A 19,518-nucleotide genomic window follows, 5' to 3' on the forward strand; every position below is an offset into this window, starting at 1 on the left:
GTTTTTGGGGAAGATCCGAACTTTCGTAGCAGGTACTTTAAAATTCTTGAAAGTGTTATAAAACAAAAATCGTGTTCTATAATTAACGATTGTAATGGAAGATAGCGCCCAACATTTCCTTAGTATAAGCGTCCGAGCATAACGTGAAACTATTACAATCGAATAAACCGCTCAAAAAACGAGAATTAATTATGTACTGTTTAGGCTAATGAAACATAAATATGCTAATTACGGCAGCCAAAACTGCTGTAAAGATACAATCAACCAATTAGCTTAAAGAATAGCAAAGCGTAACAGTTTAATTCGTTTATAATTAACTCGTACGCTGGCGCACCGTCTTGTTGGAATCGACAAACGGTGTCATAATTGTGAAAAGAAATTGGCTAATCAGGATAAACAGGTCCAATTAAGTCTCTGCAAGTATCAATTTGAAATTCCTTTTATAGCTAAATCCGTCGCCAAGGCGGCTATATAAGGTAAAGGCGACCGTGTTCGGATCTCGTGTACAATTAGGGCAACGTTTGTTAATTCTCCTATTTCTAATAGTGGACCAATAAAGCGTACACACGACTAGATTTTTCGGGTGGGACAAACTAGTCGTAAATGGGGATCAAAAAAGGCGTGTCGACAGGTAAAGATCGGCACCATTTCGTACACGAAATCGTCGCCTTTGATGATTAACGTTGGACAATTTTGTTCCGCAGGCTCAACGAGGATGGGAAAACCCAAGAACGCGAGCGGTCCAACTTCTTGGATTTTCTTCTGTCTACAGGGTGGATCGATTCATACCGGCTTTCATTCGACATGGCAACACTGTATAAAGCAAGAGATATTTTCATATATACCTTAACTCTCTCGTTATTGCGCTTCTCCTTAGGTGATAATTACAGTCCGAAACATTCCATGTTAAAGTTTTGCAAAAAAAAAGGTAATGTTCCTGGATGTATTAAATTATTAATGTATCATGTAAATATCAACTTAATATGTAAGTGTACGATTTAATGTTATGTTTGATGTAATTTTATGTAAAATGGTGTTAATATGTTATTTGTCGTCATAAATGTTTCTCTTTAAGTTATTCGGCACTTTGTTATACAATGGAAGAACTATCACATAGCGTGCAATAAACGATAATACTTATTTTGAGCATTAGAGACCCTTGATTACGGATGATTTACCAATAGACTGTGACTGTCCAGTATTATCACGATGATTAAATGGAGTTAACCGAGCGTGGAAGCACCCCTATCAAATTTTATAAAAAAGTCTCGTGTTGCCACAATTTTGCGCGCGTCTTTTTAACTCCACGTAATTTGATACGGAAGATTGCACAACTCTAGAACAATGTGTTACCTCTTAGATTACCTTTTTGGTGTTTATTAAGTAGGGTAAGTTGTAAATAATGTATGTACTCGAACTATGTAGAGCACTATAATTACGACGAATTTGTACTTAGGGGGAGTGTATTTAGAAAAGATCTACAATCTGCCTTAGCCTAGAGATTTTTTCTATGTAAGTTTTATAAATTTATCAAAATTATATTTATGGGAGGTGTTTTCGTTGCAAAGTCCACGAGTTTGACTAACACAGGTGAGGGTGAGCATAGTTAAAAGAATATTCTTGTTAGATTGGTAGAAATTAGTCTTGTTCACATAATTAGGCGAATTTTATTCCGAGTGTTTTCCGTGCCTACAGTCGCTCTATCAAACAAAAAAAAAAGGCACTAACATCCCGTTAATCTGCAGGTGACCATTTTCTGTGAGTGGTTTTGATACCACATATACCTATTATTATGTAAGTAATATATATAATTGATAGCTCTACATACATATCGCTGTAAATTACCTATACTTATTTTATACATTTGTTTAAAAAATAATAACTTTTAAAGTGTAGACAATAATATTGTGAGAATTGTTTGTAAATCAATGGTCTTTAAGCGCTTAAATTAGCAGTGTTTGTAGATATACCTTTGTTTAAACGTATTTATTAATTTTATTATTGTACATTGAATTTCTCTCCTTAATTATACCACCAAAGAATTATAGTTTTTAGACTTGGCTTATTTTACAAAGGAAAAAAAACTGTAAACAATATTATTAATAAATATCTAAAATTAGTTCATTCATTGATCCACAAGTTGACGATTACGCCATCTGTTACACGTGGAGCAAGGTAATAAATCTATTTCCGTCATGTAAATAAACTCGCTTTAATTGGGTCAATAAGTTCGCCCGCTTGTGCGCTTATCACAAAAAAAATTTGTCTTAGGATTTGCTAGAGGGGGAAGGGGGTCGTGAGCGGGGGGCCGGTCAATAGCTCTAGGTGAGCTTTTATGCAGGCGCGTGAGCTTTATTGAATTTCAACTCGCAGCAGAGCTTTTTGATATACAAAGCGGTTCGCCGAAATGTAATTTGCGAACTATAACGGAAAGGGCCCCGTGGAAAGCTGAAATAAAATTGTATCTATTCGGAAAAATTTAAATTGGAAACTGGTAAGAAACTCAAAAATCTTTCAAGTCGAAGCTTATTTACGACAGTATTGTTGATTTTTAGCCACAAGTCGACTTTCAAAAATATATTTCGGGAGTTATTCCATTAAAAAAATTCCACAGTCCGTCGATTTCTAAGAATCATCGGGAAATTTTTTGAAAATGGTTGTCTCAGGGTTCCAACATCTATAAAAAAATTGAGAACGCTCTGGGAGTCGCCCAGTTTGAAAGACAGCATCGTTGTTTAATTTGTTTATTTAATGAATCAATAACTATGAAATTTATCGTGATCGGGTGTGTAATATTGTTTTGTTATCAAAGGAAGTGACCAAATACGGATTTTCAAAATGATCGGATGAATTTTACTTTATAATAATAGATTGTTAAATTTCTGGATTACTTTTTTATATTTTTCCATAAAAAACAATAAGATTCAAAACTGAATGCTCCATAGAAAATTCGATTCTAAACAAATTCATTTCTCCTCATTTTTTCCTTCAGTTGAAGTCAAATGCGAACAAAAACGACATTTTCCCATTTTTTCTTCGTTTTTGTTTATATATTTCAATATTTATTTATTATCTCTGACAATGTGAACCATTGCATGAGATACGTCAAATGTACACAGTATATAACTCCACAATTTTAAATACTAGAACACGTTTAAATAATTACAGAAAAACTAGTTTCGAAAACAAAAGTTAAAAAACTCATCCACAGTATATGGTGCTTGAACTAAAAGAATTGCTTTTATAGCTGCCCTAAGACTCTTTAATGTTTTCTTACCTGTTACACTTTTGGGAAGGACATTATATAATTTAATTCCCATTGACGTACAGAGCTGGGCAGAATACTTAAAAAAAGTATTTGAATACTAAATACTTTTACGTCCAGCACAAGCGAATACTAGATACAGATACATTGAAAAGTATTCAAATACTTTAAAAAATAAGTATTATTTCATACTGTCCGGTAGATGTTCGATTACACTATCATTTTGAGTCCGGTAGGTGAGTTATTACAGCATCAGAGCCGGTAAGCAACACTTACCGGACTGTTATTTGTATATCTACATCAAATTTGACATCTTCACACAATTAATTAAAAACCCCAACATAAATTTGGCTGTAATTCTTTATTTCAAACATTAACATTGATTGGAATGAAACAATTTGTATTGCCCTCAACACTAACGCCTGGGTTATTACTGGATGTCGAGTTAGTAATGTTTGATTCCTTCTGCTGTAGAACTTCAATGAAATTTTCGCCGCCTTGTATCAGTTGTACCATACGGGCAATCTTAACTTTTCCTTCTACCGAGCCTTCGATGTATTTTTCTGCCGTCGATGAGCTTTTCCATGCCCCATGACGCTTTAACACCGAAACCCAGGCAAAAAAATCTCAATTCAAAAACTTACTGCATCCAAACAGTATGCCAACATGACGTTTTCCTCTACTTGTTTCGCCCCACGTTCGCTCCTCAATTGGCAAAACACTTACTTAGTACTCTGTTTCATACCTTGCGGCCGACTTCTTAGGAACCAACTTTTTGGTTGCTTCATAATAATAATAATAATAATAAACCGATACAACGAAATATCGAAGGATCCTCAGTATTACAATCACTTTTAACGACAATTTATTTTTATCTTACAAAATACATTTTATAGTTAACAAAAATGCATCAAATTCATGTCTTGGGCTTTGAGATAATGCTCTTGGTTTTTTTCCCAACGATCTTGGTGCATAAATAACGATTTTGACATGTTCAAAATCCACGTGGTCGCCAAAAATGCATCAAACTCATGTCTTGGGCATTGAGATAATGCGCTTAGTCTTTTTCCCAACGCTCTTGGTGCATAAATAACGATTTTGACATGTTTTGATCAAAATCCACGTGGTCGCTAAAAATGCATCAAATTCATGTCTTGGGCATTGAGATAATGCGCTTAGTCTTTTTCCCAACGCTCTTGGTGCATAAATAACGATTTTGACATGTTTTGATCAAAATCCACGTGTTCGCCAAAAATGCATCAAATTCATGTCTTGGGCATTGAGATAATGCGCCTAGTCTTTTCCCAACGATCTTGGTGCATAAATAACGATTTTGACATGTTTTGATCAAAATCCATGTGGTCCATATAAATAGATCAAATTCATGTTTAGATCATTGAGATAATGCTCTTGATCTTTTTCCCAACGATCTTGGTGCATAAATAACGATTTTGACATGTTTTGATCAAAATCCACGTGGTCGCCAAAAATGCATCAAATTCATGTCTTGGGCATTGAGATAATGCGCGTAGTCTTTTTCCCAACGATCTTGGTGCATAATTAACGATTTTGACATATTTTGATCAAAATCCATGTGGCCTCAGAAAAATAATTTAACATTTTTGAATCACACACATGCGGTTATCAAACGTGCACGTTATCAACTCTTTCAGCATCAAGATAATGCGTTTGAAAGCTTTTACAACTCTAAATTCATGTGTAAAGAATAATTTTGGGTACATTTTGCTCTAAAACTTTTGACCGAGACCACAGAGAAGAGTTATATTGAATTGTTACACTTCTAAGAGTCATAGGGAATAATCTAGCGAAAGTCCGAACTCGATACATGACCTAGGGAATGAAATATGTTGATTTTTATTATATTGAGTTCGCAGTTTTTCCTGTTCCCGATTCACTCGAAGTCGTATAACTTTTGTTCCTGTTGAACCAGCTTCCTGAAAATCAATAGCGTCCGTTCTTAATATCCAACGTACCCGTATACCAAATTTCAACACAATCGGCCACTTTTAACGGACGGACGACAATACAAAACTATAAAGGATCTGAGGATCCTTAATAAGTCATGTCATTTGTCATGCAGAAATAGAAACATCCCTATTCCACGATTTACGTATTATTTCCATATTATTTCCTTATGATTTGTCTTATGACAGCCATAATACCAAAAATAGTATAGTGTAAACACAAATCTAAATGCTTATCACTTATCATATGACAAATCACATGAAAAGTATGATAGTGTAAAGGTACCTTTACTAGTTTTGTTTCTTGAATTATAAGTACTATGCGATCAAAAATTAGTTACCTTTGGAATTTTTGTTTACATGGGAAATCGTACTTAACTTGAACTTCCAAAGGCGACTCGACCGCTCCTCATTTTTGGTCACCCATTATAATATCTTACATCACTGAATAAGAGAATAAAACACTCTTTAATCAATTAAAAATCCAATATGTGTTCGTTCTACGGAAATAAAAAACTTCATTCAACTTTCATTTTATATAACTAAACTTTCCAAAAAATGGAAACTTTAGTCAACATACAAAACTGCAAAACTTCGCCACTTTAACCTGATCGACAGCTTTGTTCTTAAATATACATACATACAAGCTGCACCAACCAAATTTGAGCCATTTTTTTTTAAATTTTCAAAAACTCATTTTAGATTCATTAGTTTCATGTTTAAAAGTCCCCAGGTAACCAATTTCGTTTTTCGCACCCTATTTAAGGATAATAATCTTGGGGTAGGAATTTCGGAAATATTTTAACATGATCAGAACGGACATAGGTACTCAAAAACTTTAAATAAAAAAGCGCAGGTTCTTATGATTCATGAGAAAAAATGAAAGCAGAAGAAACCTAAATTTTGGGACAAACGACACATTGGATATTGATTTCTGGAATCGTGACAACAAAAAGTTTAATTAATAAGCAAAAGTCCCACAAAAGTGATCGGTGCGCGTGATGTTAATTTTCGCAATTTTGGGGGCTGTTGTGAGTAAACTTTTTGAAAGATCTAAAATTACTTCGACCCCTGAAAATTCCAATTAGTTAAATGTGCACTGTATTTCCATCAAATTTGTGGGCGCCTGCACAGAAGTGTGTGCGCGTTTCTGATTTTTTTAGGGTCATTGTACAAGTTCTGCAGAAAAGATAAACTCGCATCCTCTGCAGCTTTTTGTAAACGAAATTGTGACCATTACTCCCCCATACTAAGAAAACTATTAAAATGGAACCAGCAACTGATGTTACGTAACAGAAGATGTATATTAAAATTGGCCGATGGTGTGTTTTAATAGCGTCATGTTATCATCACTCACCGAAGGCATCGCCATAGTGTTTTCGATATCTTTTGGTGTACATGACGCAGGCGGTCGTGTCTGGTCCACATTCCACGCTGGCCCGCCGTCATTAAGATAGCGCGGCGCCACCGAAATCCCCGTCCTCGTGGCCAACGACGATGCCGCGCCCTCATTAACACACAACCGTGTCGATATTGGCAACCCGGATTTTGACGATTTTTCCCAAGCAAACAAAATTTAAATTACCCACCTGATTATCTTGGTCGCCGACCGCAAAGTATCCGGTAACGTAAATAACCTCGTGCAGCAGTTGCTGGTGCGCCTCCAACAGTAATTTCGTGTTATCCTTACTTCCGTTGGACGGTTTCGGTAGCGTCGGCGAGGTGCAGGACCAAATAAGGTGACTAGCGATGTGCCGAAATTGTAAGGAAATTCCCTCGGCGCCGAGAACTCCCTGAAAGCATATCATTGTACGGATGTCAACCGATTCGAATATGTGAGAAAAAGTTTTCGCCCTGCCCTATACTACACTTTTCAATTCTTTATTCTCGAGGGATGATAATTCGGAGTGTGTTCGATGCTTCTAGTATTGCTACACGTGCACGCGACTTTCCCTTCGGGAATATAAGAACGAAAAGCTTAAAGATTGCGCACTTTAACTTTATTTTCTATCTTCAGAAAATTTTTCATGTATTACCTAAGTAAAACGACTGTATTTTTACCACTTATTCTTTAATCCCATGTACAGATTGGAAGCGTCTTATTTTAGGGGATGGTCGAAATTCAAATTGATTCTCATATATTATAGATTTCGATAGCGAAATTTAATTGTAACATGATTAAAATCATTTATTGTAAAGTCTAACGACGCCTTCGTGACAAAAAACGAATGCCGTTCATTAAATTAGTCGCACAGTGTACATTTATCGCTTGTAATTAACCGCCAAATCTGTTGAATTCCATCCATTTTCAGGTATAATACCTAATAAAGGCTTGATCATAAAGTGCACATACCAGTCTTAAATAAGGGGGCGATATACTTTATAAATTAATATATATATTATAATAATAATTATAATAAACTGTTGTTAAATTAAAATTAGTTAATTTTAATAGATACAGGGTGGATGGAAGATTGCGGGTTTATTAACGCACATACTTAAAATTCATTGTGGGGGAATGTTGAAGGACCCTTCAGGCTACAACCTAAAAATGTTTTCAACGAAATTACAATTGTTATACAGGGTGATGTATTTCAAAGTTGAATTTTTTTTAATGGAACCCTCTGTATATTATTACATTGGTATTTGGATTCCTTGGTCAATTTTAGTGTGACTTTATGTATTACACATGATATCTAAAATGAGTCGTTTAGCCGCAATTCGTCGTTTTTTCAAAAAGTAGATGTCCAGTAAAATTGATTATCGCAGTTATCATAAAACTTAGAAGGCCGTAACTTTGCAGTGGCCCTAATCATGAAATCTAGTAACATACGCTGAACAGCTAAAGTTGAACTTTATTTTGTTTTAAAAGAAATCACTCCGTCAATTTTCAAAATTTCAATCAAAGGTAACTTGATTTTTTTGAATGGAACTACCAAGTTTTTTTATCGCATCAAATGTAGGATTTTATTACCTTTGTAACAATATAAGCATGCCGATATTTATCTTTTACATATTTTTTGTAATTCAACAATTTCTAATAATTCACAGTGTTTTTCGATTTCCAAAGCCTCTCAGTGATTAATAGGCCGTTAAAAATTATAAACAATTGAATTTATAAAAAAATTATTCCAAATAAAATAAAACAAAAACTTAAGAAGATCAAAATAAAAAGTGTAAATCAAAATAAGAGAAAAATAATTATTTCAATAAATGTTCAAGACAAGACAAAATGAGGTAGGACACCATCGTGCTGAAACCACATTCCGTCTACTATGTGCACCAGAAAATTTTGAAGACGAGCAAAAAAAAGAGTACTTAAAAATTTTAAGTAAAGAGCACCGTTTAAAATGTTATTCAAATTCCATTTTTCTAACACAACAATCAACAACAGAATTGTAAATGCTAATAAACTAAACTGACAAATGTTGTTTCATTTTATTTTGTGTTAATATTTTCTAATATGGCTTTCCTGGCTTACTATTCAAATTGATTTATTTATACGTTCACGCATTGGTTTAAATGCAAATTCATTATTTTATCTTTTAAAATGGGCTACGACAAACAAGAGTTTTTGTTTTGTTTTGTTGTGGGTAAATGTTTTATCATTTGAATTGTTCTTAATTTTTAACGGCCTACTGATTACTGAGAGGCTTTAAAAATCGCAAAAAACACTGAATTTTTAGAAACTGCTGAATTACAAAAAATAGGTACCGACATGCCTATATCGTTAGAAAGGTAATCAAATTTTACATTTCATGCAATAAAAAAAACTTCGTATTTCCATTAAAAAAAATCAAGTTACCTCTGATTGAAATTTTGAAAATTGACGGAGTGATTTCTTTTAACACAAAAAAAGTTTAGCTGTTCAGCGTATGTTAGTACATTTCATGATTAGTGCCACTGCAAAGTCACGGCCTTCTAAAGTTTTATGATAACTGCGATATTCAATTTTTATTGGAATTCTACTTTTTAAAAAACGAAGAATTGCGGCTAAACTACTCATTTTAGATATCATGTGTATACATAAAGTTACACTAAAATTGACCAAGGAATCGAAATATGTAATAATATATACGGGGTTCCATTAAAAAAAAATGCAACTTTGATATAAATATCACCCTCTATAACAATTGCAATTTCGGTGAAAATATTTTTAGATTGTAGCCTGAAGGGTCCATCAACATTCCCTCACAATGAATTTTTAATATGCGCGTTAATAAACCTACAATCGTCCACCCACACACTAATGGCCCACCCTGTATACAATGAATAGGTAACGTTACGTGAAATAATTAAACGCTCTCTTTAATTAAAGGTAATAAATCCAGAATTGAATTACTGGTAGCACAGATTTAGAGTGTTTAAATCTGTGCTGGTAGTTTAAGTCCATGTCCATGAAACGTTCTACAACCGCAAGAAAGAAATATGGCGGTTTTGCACCGTTGAAATAAAATTCTCGGAATAGCGGACTTCTTCCTAAATGTATTCTTATGCAGAAATTTGGCGCACCTGGAGAAAATAAGATACTAAAAAAATGAATTTGGTGCGGCCAATTTCTTGTATCCAAAAATATGAACTTCCAGAAACTATGGGGGAATTATGTGCATTAAGGGCCATACAGACGGACGTTTTTGTACGCGTTTATGTGCATTCAAAAACCCACGTGATTCCGCATCCACAAAAACGTCGCGTTATTCCTTTGTAAAACCGTTTAGTTAAGATGTAACTTATGCCTGTAGTAGATTGGTTACCTTAGTTCTTTAGTTCGCCGCTAGAGGCCATTCGACTGTTATAGGTTTCATTTACAATAGTTTTTTATTTTCGCCGCCCGAGGCCGTGCAGATGTTTTCCATGGTACTTCTAATTCTATCCCTTGTTTAATTTGATCTTGCGTCCAGTTGCAATTCTTTCGCGTATGTATAGACGGTTTTGCCTTCACAGTGGTTGCGTGCAGATTTTTCTCGATACGCTATTACTTTTTACTTGACTTAGTCTCTATCTGAATAAGGACTCATTGTTTCACCATTGGAGTATAAGTATTCTCTCTATTTCTGATGTGCTGTGGCTGTGCTTCATTGAACACGCTTTGCGAATGTGTGCTTGCAAGTACAGTAGAATCTTGATAATCCGACACATATGGAACCACGCAACCGCCGGATTATCAAATAATCCGGATTATCGAGAGTGATAGAGAAAAAACGCCAATTTTACTATGAATATATGTGCATACAATGAAAATACTTACAAAGAAATACAAAATATACACAAATACGTAATTTTACACATTAGGAAAAATAATCATTAATTTTTTGTTTCTTGGCTAGATATGCATTTTATCAAAAATGACATCTTGTAGTCGTCCCAAAGACGCCGGATTAACGAAGGCCGGATTATCAAGATTGCACTGTAATTAGTGTGAGGTATGTACGGGTTATGATTTTTTCAGACCTTTATCTTCCCTCAACGTTTTCTCCTAAGATCTCATCGTTTCTCTTTTGGATTACTTTTCCGACATTATCTACCTGGATATTACCTGCACAAAACCTAAATGACATCGCATTTTTACCTGGACCCGCCATCTTAGCGAGATTGACATTAGCGACGTTACTAGTACCTACTTCGAAAATTTATACCTGGAGATTTCAATATAGTTCCTGTTTAACTGCAAGTTAACGGAACCTTTTGGTGATTATTACTCTTGTAAATCGCTCCGACATACCTGATTTTACGTACATCACCTTTTCTCGTTACCGAAGATTGCACCTTACCACTATCAAGGCCCGATTTGATCCACAGTACCTACGATTACAAGACTCTTCACAGAGCCTCGTGTGCAGGCTGGAGTGAGTAATGTCTGCCGAGCTGGGAGCGTTTCTAGATATCGAGAATGAGTTTAGAAACATCACGTTCGTTGCGATTAGTGAGGCTGCTGAAGGCTTTGGTATTGATGGGTCAATTTATAACCGTTAATTATTATTTATCACTCACTAGATCACTCACTTGTACTCTAATTTATAACATGTAGATCTATAACACAGGAGAGCGAATGTCAGTACATATATATAACTTTGGCGTCGATGTTGGAACTGAAATGAAACACGATTCAATTTGCTTATATATCAAACAAAAACATTCTCGAAACATATATATCCCGGAAATAATGCGTGACTAATCCTTGACACACTTGACGGCAACCTGATGGCAACCCGATGTCGCATTCTGGAATATTCGCTACAATATCATAACTTACGTATTCATTGGTAGCTATCCATCTTATACGTATTCTACGTGTATGTAGTAAAATAATTTTTCCAAATGTGCACGACCGAGGCGGCGAGGCATTAGGTACATACTTCAACAAATTCTGAAAATAATGAGTCTCTTTCGTTTGCTTTATAAAAGGCTGCTTATTTACTGAAATATAGGATATTTTCCAAAAGATTTCCAAAACATCCAAATAATTTCGTTAAGTTTATAGGACATATAGCCACTTATCATGTATAGTAATCCAAATTCGGTTACAAAACTCACATTTAATCAAAAATTACATTTGAACTACCTAAGATTCAAGTAAATCTTATCCAACGTGAGGTTTTTCCGGAGAACTTAAACTTTTATTTAACAAATAAGTGGAGGTAATAAACGATGGTTTGTGAGAGCTTACAGAAACTAACACCGTTTAGTTGAAAATTGCGTTTGAAATGTAGAGGAATATGAAGCAAGAAAATTTTGGAACAAAAACAATGAAAAACTAACTTCATTTTTGTCAAAACTATCGAAAAGTAACTAAATTAACAAACACATTTATTTAATATACCATTTTTTGATTTCTCTCGAAATTTTTAGTGATTGACAATTATCGAAAAAGTGTATAATTTGACGTGAATCGTGCAGTTGATAATTATTATTGTGGCGGGAGCGAAGATTTCTAATTAACTTAATATTAATTGAGTAAAATCGCGTAAACATTGGAAAATACAGGCACTGGGGTAGTATCAATTTAAGTTAGCTTCCCTTGTTTACAGAAAAGACCTCTATCTATATTTACATCGACCGCTACGTTTTAATTGAATCATTTTGCTTCCAGTTCGAAATTGGCTTTGTACTCAAACTTCAGTTAATTTGGGCACGATCTCTAGGGCGTTTCTTGTGTACATTGACTGATATGTTTGTTTATCATTGTAGTATGTGTGCTTTACTCGTACACCGCAATTTACCACCCATCAACGAGCACGAAGTAATTAGCGTAAATTTAAACATAAGGTCTTCGGGTAGTGGCTCACCTGAAATTTTTTAAAATCCAATTCGGCGACCCTCCTTAGCAGCTTGAAAGTTGCGGTCGCCAGATTAAGACAAAGGGCCGGTATTATTGGGGGCGGTTGGCCTTCCGTGCGGGGCGCTGACTCCGGTGGTAACAGTGTGCCGTAAAGCATAGAAACCGCCCCCATTAGCTCGGTTCCGTACAGAGTGGTAATCTGAAAGCATAAAGATCGAGCTTTTATTACAAGAATAATTCCGCTCACCAGGTGCGTGGAGTCTCCTTCTTCCGAGCAATGGTCTGCAAGAGCGGCGAGGAACTCGAGAGCAGACAGAAGAAAGGCGCACGCCAAGGGGTTGTCGTGCACCGGACCTCGGACCGAAACGCAGCATTTGGCTAATTGGTCCACGACGCCAACGCACACAATAAAGCTGAAACAAAGCGAGATCATGAAACATCTGAAGTGCCCTAATCTGATAAACTTAAACTTATGTTGGTGCTCTCCATGCGTCTGTGTGTGGTGATGGGACCGCTCGCACATGCCGAGATAATCACATCAGATGTGTCATGTGCACAGCTGATTATCGCACCCCCTCGACAAGCCCACCCTTTAAAAACGAGTCGAGTGCCTCTATATCGCTACAAGCACTTAAGAAAAATAACCTTATTTCGACCTCCCGGTGAAAATGAGCGTTTTCTGAATATCTCTTCCAGAATTAGGTAGATAAGAATTGATTTTTCTCGCCATAAACACTGCAGGCAATCTACTAATGGTTGCCAACTGTGATCCTTAGTATACGAATTCGATTAAGCGACGACCAGGACCGAGATACACCCATTCATCACAATTACGTGGACGGCGACGCCGCCGGTTCCCATCATACGCGACCATTCAGTAGCACAAAGCGTCGTCCTTTTGCGACACCATGTGTGAGTTATAAAAATTTATTGCGCAGTGTAAACGGTATCAAGTGTTGGCAACATTCGGAATTTTTCTAATTTCGTTATACGCGCCGCACTACTTCTAAATCATAAAAATGGAACAGTCAGTTCGCATTTGAGCAACAATCGTAAATTATTTGCACCAGACTGGCACTCGGTTTAATATAGAGCTTTAAATCAAATTCGAAATTCACAACAAAAAATGCAACAATCCAACACCAAATCCGAAACAAAACACTCCCTGCATTTTGTACTGGAGATGGAGTCAATTCTAACTAGGCTAAGATTTCAAAATTCACGGTGTAACCTATAACGATGAGAGGGAGAAACATTTGAGCGCGATCGAGGTCAAGCAATGTATTTGGCACCCCCTGTGTGATGTTTCACGACAATCTATAGAGTTGAAAATATTACCTCCACGTCGGTACGCCACTGTTTGTTGATATTTACTTACCGACTCCTAATTCATATAAAATTTACCACTTTCGGTTTGTTTATATAAGGCTCTGTTATATATTATGTGGTGATATTGGTATAGGTACCCAAAACTTAATTTGCGTAAATGTATGACAAGAAAATTTGGGAACGCTCAGATAACGCTCCAATTTTAAATATACCACCAAAATTAAAATCGATACGTTACCTGAATTATACCTTTAAATCAACGAATACTGTCAAATGCATCTTCTGCCTTATTTATAATGTAAACGTTTTTTAAATTCAGTATCCTTACGCCATCTAGGTATCTTCTTTATAATCCACTAGTTTAGGTGTAAATTAATTTCTGTAGTAGATTTGTTATTAACTTAGTATAGATTTCTTATTACCTATAGTTCTTTGTGTTGCCGTTAGAGATTATCCTAGAAGTTTCTTTTGCCTAGTTCTTTGTCTGGTTGCCACAGTGCACGCTTTGTACCTTTCTGCACTTAATTCTATCCCTCCTTCTTTAAGTTTTATCTTACCCGTGCAGTTGTATTCTTCCTCCTCAGTGAAGTTTCTACTTTCGCCTTACGAGCTTTTGATTTCGCTTTACCATATTATCTTTGGAGTGGTTTCTCTTTCTCTTTGATGTGTGTGGCGGCTCCATTGAATCGTTTTTAAGGATCTGTGGTTTCGGCGCGTCATGCGATAGATAGAGTTTCTACATCACCGGCTTGGGAACTCTACCTACATTAACCATATGAATCCACTTCATTCTACCAACATTGACCTACCTCGAAGTTTATACCTGAAGATATTTGTTCCGGAATTGTAACCGCCATCTTGAATTTGTTTAATGGTAATATGGTCATGTGATACATCATTAGAAAGCTCATTTTTTTACTACCTCACTCATGCATGGTGCTAAATTTCTGTTAATTTAAAGGTATCTAAATTTTAAGTGCAATACATTAGCCAGCCAAGCATATGGCAAGGTTTTCCTAATTTGTCTGCATTATTTTCTAATTTAACACCATACATATAAGATGCCGTCACCCATCTCACCTTTCTACTTCTCCAAGTGTCACTTCCAGTTATCCCGTTGCTCCTATTACCACTTCCAGTTATTCCCGCAAATGTAAACAGCCATTGAGGATAAATGCGAGCGTCCAGTTCGTAAGAGACACTTTTACTTTTCTACTTGACCTTCCTCCAGCTCCAGTAGTCCCGAACAACCTGGCCTGCACTCTGTAATTTCTCTAGACTTCACGAAGACCACCTTCGCCAGAAAGTCAGGCTGGTGCTGCGCACCTAGTGCCTAAATTTCTATCCTGAATCCTCCTAACCATCCTGAAACTACTGGTCGACACTTTGTGCCAGGTTTGTATCAGGAATTCCTGTTTCTATAATCCGTCCCAACCCCAGTTCTGGAGATACCTGGCTGGTACCAGTACCCTCCACTCAGGCGCAAACCAAATTAGTTTAGCTCGGACGCAAACCTCCGATACTTTATTTCGAGCACAAACCTCGACCCCCTTGACGTTAGCACAGGCGCAAACCTCGCTAGCGCAGTTCAGAACCACTCAATCCTATACTGCATCCATTATAAGAAGGTAGTAGATGGCGCTGTGTTTAAAGATAAACACACACAGGAAAAATATAAAACGGCACCAAATTATTGTAAAGTAGAAATATTCGGCACTGCGAATAGAAATAAACCTTTGACAATAACAGCTAATGACACTTCAGCAGTTTAGTTGGCAACATAAACTACCACCTTACAAAATTCACCAGTCGTTTTATGTTTCATTGTAATACTGACTCATGTTTTAACCAATCACAGTGAAGGTCAAAGCTTCCCTATGCTTTCTACCGCTACCTTCTTAAAATGAATACAGTATAGTGACTTTTCTAGGGGGATTTTAGTGTGATTTAGAATCACCCGTACACTCATCAGGAAACGGTTCAATCACATACAAAACTCGGACACAAACCAGAGCTAGTTTAAAAGGAAGCAGTTTAGTTCAGAAACACACCCCTAGCAATGATTCTAACCTCTTACAAATCTAGTGACCGTAGTTGCCGTGACCCCGAAATCGATAATCAATCAATAACTCAGAAAGAACATGAGGTGAATAACCTTTAGTGATGAGTAACCGAAATCGATAATCAATCAACACGAATAATTCCCACTATATGAGAATAGCAGAGTTTCAAACCTAGTTACTTTTTTAGTGACTTGACACTAGCAGAGTTTCAAACCTAGTTACCTTCGCACATCTAGTGATTTTTTGAGTTTGAATCGGTCCTATATCAATAGCAACCCCTCTAGTGACGCAGAGTTTCAAACCTAGTAGTTACTTTTCTAGTGACTGTTAGTAGAGTTTTAAACCTCTAGTGACTTTGAGCAGAGTTTCAAACCTAGTTACTTTTCTAGTGACTTTTTTTCACATCTAGTAACTTTTTGATTTAGAATCGGCCCCTATATCACTAGCAGAGTTTCAAACCTTTCTAGTGACGCAGAGTTTCAAACCTAATTACTTTTCTAGTGACTGTTAGCACAGTTTCAAACCTCTCGTGACCTTTTAGTGACTTTGAGTAGAGTTTCAAACCTAGTTACTTTTCTAGTGACTTTTTTCCACATCTAGTGACTTTTGAGTTAGAATCGGCCTTATATCTGGGGGAATCCATATTCCTGTAACCCCTATCAAAACCTCGTAAATTTTAGCACAGTGGTGCGCACCTAGTGCCTGAAGTTAAACTACCTATACAACCACTAGCATTTAATTATTACCGCCCCTTAGATTCCAGCCCGCCTGTCTTTAATTAAAATCTACTGTTCAATAAAAGGTCACTTAGCTCATGTATGACCATTACGTTCACTAGCCATCTAATTAACACCGTATACAATACAGGGTGAGTTTTTTTTTTCATTTTAAGTATTGGGATCTCGGAAACCATAAGACATACGGATTCGGTTAAATGAGGAAAGAGTTGTCGTTTTAAGACCTTAGTTAAGATATGCTTTTGTTTTTTGAAAAAAAATCCACAGTTCACTAGATATGAACGAAAAACAGATTTAGTGTAGTGTTGTAGAATCATTATTATTAGAAATACAACAAAATGACACGAATAAAAGTTTTAGAGATTTTAATGCTTAACATGATAAACATACTAATTTATTTTTAGATCTTACAATTTTTGAGTTATAATACAAACTTTAATTTTTTTTAAATGGTAGTCATAGTTGGCTTTGACATTTTTAAAAGGGACAAATTTTTCTCTTTATAACAATATAAGTCTTGCTAAATGTACTTTAATAAATAAACGCCCTGTAGTAATTTTCGTATTATTGAGAGGTAAGTTAACAGAGTTGGCCATGGAAAACAATATGTAGTGAGATAGGTACATTTCATTTACGACGACAATTGAACAGGCCAATGTTGATTACCATTTAAAAAAATGTAAGTTTGCGTTATAACTCAAAAATTATAAAAGAAGAATAAATATTAATAAATGTATCTTCTTAAAGCGGAAAAAAATCTACAATTTTTGTTCTTTGACTTTGCATATTTCTGTATTTCTAATACTAACGATTCTACAACAGTTAAATGAAAAATCACCAAACCTGTTTTTCACTCATATCTAGTAAACTGTGGATTAAAAAAAAAAACAAAAGCATACCCAAAAGTCTCAAAATTTGAATTTGTTCAATTCTTTCTCAACAATCGCACCCAAATCAAAAAGGACAAAATAAATACTAATAATAGGGTAATCTAATTTTTAGAACATTCAAGCGAATGGTTTAATTTGATATTCCTTAAACGTGACGGCTTCTCGGTCATTCAAACATATTCAATTAAAATAAGGGCTATTCATCATAAAGGCAATTCATCATACAGCTAAGTAGATGGAATAATTACATGACGATAATTCACTGTTGCGGAATTAAGCTCATATAACAGTGCAGGTGCAAATAATATTTCGGCGACCCCGTAATATATTGACCGTACTTCCCTCCCTCGGAGTTTCCCTACTGTAACAACCCTAACGTTGCGACACTTTCCCTTATTATTCTTTAATCAGCATTATCCTTCTTTAATCTATAAAAATATATCGTAGATCAGGTGAGTAGGGCCGCTTCTAATCCTTACTGCGTCGTTCGAGAGGGAATCGGAATAGGAGAAAATTTAAATTTTGGAGGAACTTAGCCTACGATATTGGTAACATTTACATTTTACAAGTGCGTCTGCATGTTGAAGGGTTCATTCGCTTCAAATAATATTGACCGTCGGGACGAGGGCATCACAAACAATCTAAAACAGTATTTCAATCTAGGAAATGCCACTCGAGTTCGCCTGACTTGTTTACGAGTAGATATCTACTAGCTGATGCAGCGCTTGATTCATATATTTATTGCACAGTCTTCTCAAACCGCACTAACGTGACATCAGACCGACGCCCGCGTCGCGGTGTTTCTAAATAAAACAAATTTGTATTTACCAAAAATGTTCGCTTTTAATCGAAAATCGTTTCCATTTTGTTTCGATTGTCAAACTGATGAAACGCCCGTTTGACATATCAAGAGTCCAGAGTAGTTCGAAACGCTGCCGCCAGTGGCGATTTGCTGTCATATATTAACATAGTTTTTTGTACTGACGAAAAAACGTTTCTTCCAATCAATACAGAGAGCATTTTAATTATTTGATCAGGACTAAAAAATGTAAACGTCAGCAACGTAAAAACTCCCCAGCAAAAAACACTTTGGTGAGAAGGAAAAGGAATACTGTGCGATCATTAAAAAATAAGAAAAGAATTAAAGAAAATATAAAGTAAAGAAAGACTTTTCCGTAATTAATTTACGTTGCTAAACTTTATTCTCTTTTCCCTAATTAAATTTGTTCGCCAAACGCAGTACCGACGACTTCTTCAAACATTTTATTATTACATCGACTACTTTCCTCTTCATATTCCAACCCCTCTGCGAAAACAAGAAACACGCCCATGCAGTAATATACAAAGAAGAACATACTACGTAATATCATCAGATCGTCAAAAGTAAATTGGTTTTATTTTGCTTAATTGAAATGTGCACCGAGCGAAAACTAAAAAAGTCTGAAATCCAAATATAATTACAGAGAGTCGGAATTTGTAAAAGGAATGAGAGAACTCTGTGTAAATTCGCCGTATTTACTTAGATTGAGCGCAATTTAAAATCGTCCCAACGGCAGCGAATATTGTTAGCGAAATATTTTCTCATACAGAGGAAGATTTGATTAAAATTCTACAAATCCTTCCATTTTCTCGACTAGAGAGCATCGAGAACGGCAATAATTATGTCAAACACGATACAGTTATAAAGATATCAAAGTGAAATAAAGCATGAACTGATATATAATAAACATGTCCGTTTTTATGCTCGGTTGCTCACCAATTACGATAGCGTTTATCCTTTTAAGGATTCTAATTGCCTTTTTTTCTCGACTTATCAACGTTAGCGTTAAACGACTTCCATGAATTTGCATCACATCACATACAACGTACTTGACTACTGCTTTTCTATACGCGTGCGTTTTCCAAAAAATCACACTACGATAACGATCAAGCAGGCTATATTTTATTTTCAAAAGCATAAAACATTAGGC

General features: G+C 35.7%; 1 protein-coding gene across 1 annotated transcript; it reads right to left on the reverse strand.

The window, feature by feature from the left end:
* Positions 1-6,309: 6,309 nt before the first annotated feature.
* Positions 6,310-14,436, reverse strand: LOC116158815 (S phase cyclin A-associated protein in the endoplasmic reticulum-like). The gene is made up of 5 exons (XM_031471664.1): positions 14,416-14,436; positions 12,777-12,942; positions 12,537-12,728; positions 6,840-7,043; positions 6,310-6,321 (listed from the first exon to the last, which is right to left on the reverse strand). The coding sequence occupies exons 3-5, from the start codon at positions 12,699-12,701 to the stop codon at positions 6,310-6,312; spliced, it is 381 nt and encodes a 126-aa protein (XP_031327524.1). The 5' UTR covers positions 12,702-12,728; positions 12,777-12,942; positions 14,416-14,436.
* Between the last annotated feature and the right edge of the window lie 5,082 nt (positions 14,437-19,518).

The sequence above is a fragment of the Photinus pyralis genome, unplaced genomic scaffold (assembly GCF_008802855.1).
Source record: "Photinus pyralis isolate 1611_PpyrPB1 unplaced genomic scaffold, Ppyr1.3 Ppyr1.4_LG1, whole genome shotgun sequence".
NCBI classification, from domain to species: Eukaryota; Metazoa; Arthropoda; class Insecta; order Coleoptera; family Lampyridae; genus Photinus; species Photinus pyralis.

Excerpts from the sequence above, each read along its gene's own strand:
- LOC116158815 (XM_031471664.1), bottom strand. The coding sequence starts at position 12,701 with ATGGGGGCGGTTTCTATGCTTTACGGCACACTGTTACCACCGGAGTCA. Across the intron at positions 7,044-12,536 it reads TGGATTTTAAAAAATTTCAG|GGAGTTCTCGGCGCCGAGGG; the intron begins GTGAGCCACTAC and ends ATATGCTTTCAG.